This window comes from Nymphalis io, chromosome 13 (assembly GCF_905147045.1).
Source record: "Nymphalis io chromosome 13, ilAglIoxx1.1, whole genome shotgun sequence".
In the NCBI taxonomy this organism is placed as follows: domain Eukaryota; kingdom Metazoa; phylum Arthropoda; class Insecta; order Lepidoptera; family Nymphalidae; genus Nymphalis; species Nymphalis io.
In genome coordinates, this window is record NC_065900.1 from 1,478,830 (window position 1) to 1,487,602 (window position 8,773).

At 29.8% G+C, this 8,773-nt stretch overlaps 1 protein-coding gene across 1 annotated transcript; it reads right to left on the minus strand.

Moving 5' to 3' along the window:
- Window positions 1–1,476: 1,476 nt before the first annotated feature.
- LOC126773076 (ras-related protein Rab-18) lies at window positions 1,477–7,270 on the minus strand. The gene is made up of 5 exons (XM_050493721.1): window positions 6,962–7,270; window positions 5,028–5,195; window positions 4,466–4,607; window positions 2,708–2,830; window positions 1,477–2,200 (listed from the first exon to the last, which is right to left on the minus strand). The coding sequence occupies exons 1-5, from the start codon at window positions 7,027–7,029 to the stop codon at window positions 2,081–2,083; spliced, it is 621 nt and encodes a 206-aa protein (XP_050349678.1). The 5' UTR covers window positions 7,030–7,270; the 3' UTR covers window positions 1,477–2,080.
- Window positions 7,271–8,773: the final 1,503 nt, after the last annotated feature.

Below are 8,773 nucleotides of genomic sequence, written 5' to 3' on the forward strand. Positions count from 1 at the left end.
GATTATTAATTTACATCAAAACTTATTTAGGTTATAATTTTACTTCTTTCATGCGCTATTTTAAATGAATGCTTCGTTTAACATAATTAAAAAACTAATAATTCAATTTCCCTTGTAAGCAATTAAATTCACGATTGAAAATTATATTTACAAATCGCAATCCGTGTCATTAACTATATGCATCAATGCATGTCATTTGCATAAATGTACATAATCGGACTCGCAATTTATTAATCATAAAGCGACATAGTAGCGACGTTTCGTTTTAATCACAAAAGTAAATACGCTTCATACCTAAGATACTATTTAATAATATTAGAATGTTCGTTTTTCACAGAAACTTCGTTGAACTCGATTAAATTAAATGCGAATTACTTTGCGTGCGAAGTTTATTATTGTTTTGCAAAGTTTAAATAAAACAGACGTAAGATTATTTGACTTCACAAATGTATCTGTAATTACAGGCACAAGGGACATAAAATCTTAGTTCCCAAGGTTGGTGGCGCATTGGCTATAAGCGATGGTTGACATTTCTTACAATGCCAATGTCTAAGGGCGTTTGGTGACCACTTACCATCAGGTGGCCCATATGCTCGTCCACCTTCCTATTCTATAAAAAAATAAAAAATAAAATCGAGATTAATGAGCTTCATATTAATTTTAATAGCGTTTTATAGTACGTTAAAAAACATATCAACTTATCTACACTATAAATATATTACTAAACCAATCAGTGAAAATATTAAACACAGATTATATAGAAATCTAACGTTTAGGCTTAAAAATAATTTTAAAAAAGAAACTATAATGAATAAATATGGTTTCGATAAATCAAAAACATTTTACTAATCAGCACTTTATTTTGCACTTTGGTCCTATAAAAACCCACAATAAATATTCCACAGATAATAAATTCACAGATTATAAAAATGATTAACACAACAATAGCTAACTAGCGCCTTATTAACAATTAAAAAATAAAACATTCTATTGGGGATGATTTAGACTTCTTATACATATCTAAAAAATATTAACCAGAATTTACTTACATAATTTTCTACGCATAGAAAAGGCTTACATTTTATATTTCATTACATGACTAATTTTGTGAGTGACAGCTAATTTTTTTTAATGTAAAGATTTAGCATGGACTACACGTAATTAATAATAACCGAAACGATTTTGAACGTTATCTTTATAACCATAATATAAAAAAAAATCGTTACGTCTTATATAAACTGTCTGATATTGGTTAGTTCGACTTTATCGACTCATAAGTTCAAAGATATCTAACCTAATTTCGTCTGTCTAGAATCGCAAGCCCCGGTCATCGTTATCGACTGTCAGAGCTCTGATGACTCGTCAGTATAGCCTAGACATTGAGGTTGATACTGGGCGAGAATAGTTGCCATTTCAGAACTCTTTGATGGATCATTTTCTCGTTTCTAGACTAGATAGACGAACCATAATTAAGCGTTCCTAGTTCAGTGAAATTCGTTTTTTTTTTTTTTGTATAATATGATTTTGATTTATTTGAAAAATCTGACTGGGTAAGAAAATATTATTATTCAGAAGATAAACAATAAATCATAGTGTTACTTTAACTTACCCTTTCAGTTGTATTTTTAAATTTAGAATTTTTAATTCGAAATGAACATGAACATAAATTTAAAAAAAAAAAAAAAAAACTTTTCATCAGTTTATTGGCGTCACTTATTTATATAATATGAAATGCCCAACATTCATAAATCGCAACTTTAGCAAACACCTGAGTCCATACTTTATCTGTGAACACTTTTTTAAAATATTTATATACAAAAGCGGACTATAAAATATCACATTGCACATAAAGGTTGGCTTTTTATATTTTAAATAACCTCACAATAAATAAATAAATGATATGATAAATTTAATTATTTAAAATGCTATTGTATTTTAAGCGCATACAGATATTGGTCATGTTTTTCGAGGAAAATTAGTCCTTCAATAATGTATTTATATCATGTACTTAATTTTTTTATAAGAAATAATAGTTTTTTCCATATAGCCAACCTGTGAAATACATATGCACAGCGGTGTACTAAATAGAACAGGAATAGTCATAACACGTAGATTCCTCTTGCTGTCTTCTTTCATCATTTGATATGCGGATATTAGAAGACGAACCCGTGGACTCCCAGAGACCCGGCGTTTCTATGATCTATAATAAGTTTGTTGGATCATTGCTTTGTTCACATGATGACGGCGTCCGATCTCAAGACAGATTAGCCAACTGCACAGGATATATTATAGTGACCAAGTGTATGTGCAAAGCATAGGTGTACTTTCTATTGATTCCCTGACTCTCATCATCCGAAGGGACCGCATTCCGAAACGAACGGAAAGAGTTCGGGCGCAGGACTAACGGCTTAACGTGTTATCCGAGTCACGAGTGTACACACTTCCAACTTCCAGACTCTTTCCAGTATATAATATACAATATAATCCTCGCGCTAAGAGAATGGAATGAAAATCTACTCTAAGTAAGTAACGATTAGCGAATTTTCCGAGACTAATACTGGGCGGACCACGCGTGTCACAGTACAAGGTCACAAACTATTTCAAACGCGCGGGGATTATGCCTATAATTATAGTAAAATAGTGAAAAAAAAATTGCAGACTAAATTGGATTAGAAAAATATATTGATAGTGTAATCTTGAATCTTACCTTTTGTACTAACTCTTCAAAAGCCAAATTGATTCCCTCTTGAGTTTTCGCACTACTCTCTATAAAGAGCATTCTATGTTTTTGCGCGAACGCCTGGCCAGCTTCTCTGGATACAGCACGTGGCTACAAGCAGTCGTTACATGTTAGCGAAGCTTTGACATGACACACTCGCTAATAATCAGTTCTCTTTACGAAGCTGTAAAATGTCATATTATTTCGAACTAGGATAATATTTGAATGGGTAGTTTCGATTTGAATACCGTAAAAGGAAATTTGAAAGAACTCTTGTCGGTATCGACATGTAAATTACAAGAAACAAATCTCGGTTTTTTATTAAGTGTGTGAGGTATGAATGCCCTACTGTTTTCGTTCAGTAGATACGAAGAAAATAGACTGTCAAAAGATGAGATCATAGAAAACCTAAAAAAGCAAAAAAACTACCCTTGAACGCTTGAACTAATTTCTATGATTAAAATTAGAGATAAATGGAGGACAAAAGCACACTGTGTCTATTACAAAAAAATGTATAGGAGTGCATGGAAGGGCAAACGAATGACGACAAGAAAAAACCTAGTCTAAAATTATTTATCTGTTAGACGTTAGGTCGCGTCCAGATTATGTAACACGTTAAAAAGTATGTTAGTAATATTGTAAAGTTTATTGTTAATTTTAAGTCTTTGTATGTTACAGTATTTGTACATATGTTGTAATGGACACAGTTGTTTCTTGTAATCGCTTCGGAGACTACGCTTCAGCACTGTTCCTTGGAAGAAGTTGGATTGTTGAATGTATAACAGACGTATGTTATAAGTATTATATATTATAGACGTATTATATAAGCTGTGAAAATGTGTACATAATTAAAATCAAAAACTGTTTTTATTTAAATACCGACGACTAAAAAGTTTGCATAACAAATCGATACAATATATTACATTGCTATGTACTGACCTATTTTCCAAATTTAAATAATGTTGTTATATAACAATACCATATTAAGGTAACATGTCTGGATTCTAGAAATGAGTTGGTATTTTTTCTTTCGCAATGTCAAGAAGAGAACGTTTTACTAAATATAAATATAAGAGTACAAAAAATATATTGGAGTAAAGATGGTACAACATTGTGTTACATAAAACTATGAAATACAAATATATTTACAAAATATATATATATGGTTATGTGTTATCTTTGATATTTATATCAAAAGGATGCGATGAAGAAATAGTAATGGAGAATACCCCGACAGCTTGTAGGAGAACACACACAATTTGAAATCTGTTTAAGCAGATGTCATTAGGCCAATGACTTGAAAACTATATGAATAACACTGGATCTTAAACGAACAAGTAGGTGCACTTTCGATAGAACTGCATTTAATTTCACAAGTAAATCTATGGGCACAATAAATTAATATCTCTTACATGACAGTGCGTGCGTGTGTGTTTGTGGTTAAAGGAGCAAAAACGGCGACTACCTAGGTGATTCACATTTTTACAATCTTATAATGATGATCTATACTTAATAGCATGTACAGGCTGACGGAATACCATCCAGAAGAGCCTAGAAATGTAGAATCACTAAGATCAATTACACAAATTCATTCATCAATTAAGACAAACAAAAATTTTAATCCTGAAATTAAAGATGCTGACTTGAAATAAAAACGCCCATCAAGCCACTAAATTAGATGAAATAAAAAAAATACACACCAAAAGTCTGAAATTGGAAGGACTAGATAAAATAATCACAACATACCTTGTCAATTTTATTGCCAACAACTAAGCATACAATATTTTTCTTTGTAGAATACACTTGTAACTCTTCGACCCATTCATTTAACTTTTGTAGTGTTTTTGGTTCTGATACATCATAAACTAAGATAGCTCCATGTGCGTCTCTAGAACAATGTTCTTTCATTAAATCCCAAAGTAAAAATCATTTTTAATTTAAACAACATCTCTCTCACACACACACGAAATAGGAATTTTCATTAGTAGTTTAATTTTTTTTTATTAACAGAATACAAACTCCAAAATATTATGAAGTTTTAGGATAGAGTTAATTGATAAATTTAAAACATAATCAATCAAATGAAAAATTAATAAGTACTATTTCTGACTCCAGCGTTGATATTTTTGTGTGTACGTTTTAAATAATTTAAATTGTGATTCAACAGGAAAATGCTGCTAACATTCTTGCCAGCATTTCATGTGATCATGATTCGTGTACATTTATTTATATATTTTATGAATGTGATTCTTATGTGAATGAAAACAACTAAAAAAATTGTAATTAATGATTTATAATTTCTAATTACCTGTAAAAACTGTTTGTTAATGTTCTATAACGTTCCTGCCCTGCTGTATCCCAAATACCAAGTTTGACCTTCAAGCCATTGACGTCCATGACCTTACATTTGTAGTCGACTCCTATGGTGGCTGGGAAGGAGGCATTGTAGTCTCCAGTTGTAAATGCTAGGATTATACTAAAATAAAAGTAAATCAAATAAAAAGTTCATAGGGTTTTTTAATCCGACTATCCATTTTCATTTAAAAGATACTAGTACCCTGGCCTCAGGTTAGCCCATTGAAATCAACAAACTCTTTAACTTATATAGTAGTATTGATCTCACATTATTCAGAAAAATATATGAAATCGTTCTTTAAGTACGTTGGTCCCAACAACAGAAAGTAATTTCGAATGACACAAATATTGACTATCATTATTTTATATGATAAAAAGATAATTTATTGTATCATAGCTTCAATACAAAATTTTTATGAGTCAATAATTTTATAGTTGCAAAATCAATGGCCTCATTCACTTTGCAATATTTGGTCAAGGTTTCTGTAAAACTACAATGAATTTAGTAATATTTAAAAAAGTATTATACGATTAAAAATAATTAATAGATATGATAAGAAACCATTAATGCTATTGTCATATTATTATCGTGTAATTTGTACAAAAATCTATTATGTAAATCATTCTTTTATTAAATAATTATTATACATTTGTGGTACCGCTTTGAGCAAGCCCATCTGAGTAGGTACTAAATAGTAATACTTAGTTTTGTTGTGTTCCCGTTTGAAGGGTGAGTGAGTCAGTGTAATTACAGGCACAAGTAACATAACATTTTAGGTTGGTGGTGCATTGATGATATAAATGATGATCAGTATTTCTTATAGCACCAATGTCTATTAGTGGTGGTGACCACATACCATCATGGCGCATTTGGTGGTTTGCCTACCTATAATATAATAAAAATGTTTATTTATATAGTATGACCGAAGAAGTCATAAGCGACTGACTTCATTGCACAATAGATAAATAAAAATGATATTCAAAAAATTTAACAAAATTTGTTTGACCTACATAACTTTATAATCTTTTTGTATATGTAGATAAAATAACAATCAACTAATTTTATTTTGTATATGGTACAAAGAATCCATTTAAAAAGGTCATTTGTTTGTAATATATATATACTACTACTACTATATACTACTATATATATATATTACAAACAAACAAACAAATGCATTATAAATTATAGCAATTTATTTATTTATTTGATCAATGAAGCACAATCATACATGAGTCTTAATAGCAATTAAACAAAGGTTATCATGATAATAATTAAATCATCAGTTTGTATCCAATTTCATTAACATTACAAATAAAAGAAAGTATTTTCATTACGAACCTCAAGATTTTATATTTGTAATTTCATACATACTAAACGAGACAATGACACTTTAAAACACTAAAATATGACTGAAGTAAATGAATAAGTAACTAGTAACCTTACTTTTAATTGTTTGCGAGGGATTAGTCGAACAATGCCGACTTCTTCTTTCAAATGTAAAATTATTAATGACAGAAGAGAGAAATCAGTATTTAATTGAACTGATACTAAGCAACATTTATAAGTTTTTTTAAGCTTTTCAATGCATTTAAAACAATTCACAAATGTTAAGAATTAATTTGAATTGAGAAGTTGAAATATAAATTGTCTTTGTCCATTTATTGTTATATTGAATACTATAACAATTTAAAGTACAATAAAACATATTCTGTACATATCATTCTTAATAATATCAACGTTTACTTAGTATTTCAATATTTATGTTAAGGCTTGGTAAATACAATCTTTGTCAATAATAATTTATGAACATAAAAAAAATAAGGGATAGTAATTATACACCTTTCATGAGTCATGTTATTCTGTCGAACGAATCAAACACTTACCTTGATTTTCCAACACCACTTTCTCCAATTACAAGAATCTTGAGTGCAGTAACGTAATCCATAGTCATACTTTGCTTTGAAAGGCGATAAAACCTTTAGAGTTTTAACAATTAAAATATAGATATGGTTTCTTTGTTGTGCAATGACGGAAGTGACTTAAAATATAATGATCTAAATAAGGTACATCAGCATTGGTAATAAAAAAATCTTAATCCTAAATGCGGTTAAGTAGAAATATCGTAAATTTGATAATTTTTGGAATTAATAACACAAAAAAAACAATATTCACATAAACTGACGTTTGAGTTTGACGTTTTGCGTATTAGATTAATTCAATGACGTTTTTGCGTTTTGTTGATACGATGTAATGTACTCAGTACTCACTCTATATATTAAATTAATATTATTAATTTACCTAAATTTTATTTATTCAGAAATAATTTAGCACACTATTTGAAGCATAGTATGTCAATATAACTTCCTGAAAAATTCAAACATAGTTTGTATAGAATTAGATTCTGTGTAGATTAGATCATCGTGCCATTGTAAGCATAGACTCTGAATCTGGATATAATATACTGGTTAAAACATACCAGATTTTGAAAAGACCGGTGTCGTTTAAGTATTGCAGAGAAAATATGTGCATTAATTTCGTAATTACAAGCCGCACGTTGTAGGAATGTATGTATCTATTGTTATCTTCTGGTAAGTTTTGTTACGTTCTACAAATAATATCTTACTATTGTTTTTTTTTAATTGACCGTTAATACCTATAAAAGAAGCAGATCGGTCAAATATAATATTGAATATGAATTCAATAAAAAGGCATCTATTTAAAGTCAACATATACAAATTATTACTTTATTATTTGAAAGTCAATCATGTTAAAGAATTTTTTATAATGAAACCACACGCAAGTAATCGCTTCAAACTAAATTTACTCATTGATGCCAAGCAGTTGCAATTTCTATCCATAGGCTTTTATTTGTGTATCTATGCTTTAATTGTATATAATTCAAAATATATTATTTACTGACAAAATATTATATTAAAGTTTGCAAAACCTAAAACCTGATATAAATAAACATTATCGTGATGCTATTGTTTCGTTCTTTCATTGAATCCTGCATGGGCGTGACCGCAAGTCTGTAAATGCGAAGAAATTTGGTCAAAATTAATTGTGTTTAACCCAATATATATGCAGAACACAAGAATTTATGCTTTTATAAAACAATTAATGTATTGATATATTTTTTATCAGTTAGTTATGTGTATTATTATATTATATGTATAATACGCAGAATTGTATTTACGAATATTTTACAATAAATTCCTACTATTACTACAGACTAAACTGTACTCTCGCAATATTTAGCAAACACCGCTGCTTAACAAAACTGTACATCCACCGCTTTTGCTGAACTAGTTCTACAGCTGGAACAAGCTATCAATTGCACGTTTGACTTACAACAGATTGTAGTAATAATTGTTGTGAAATTATTCGAATCTGTGGCTTGTTCGCATGTCCGTGGATCAAAGGAAGGTTCAACTAAAATATGAATTATAGCTATAAATAATGACGCAATAACCCACGACATGGTGTTATTTACGATAATAACTCGGAAGTGGACGCCTTTGCCGATGGATAGAGCCTGGGTTAGTTAGCCTTAGTTGGGGTAATAGCAAGGTCCAGGGAAGAGGGATGTATTGCATCATACAATTTTTTAAGCTTCAACTTTGTATGATTACGGATACAATGTATCGATTATAAATGAGTCCGTAGTCAAACTCGCACTAAGCTGATTTTCGGGT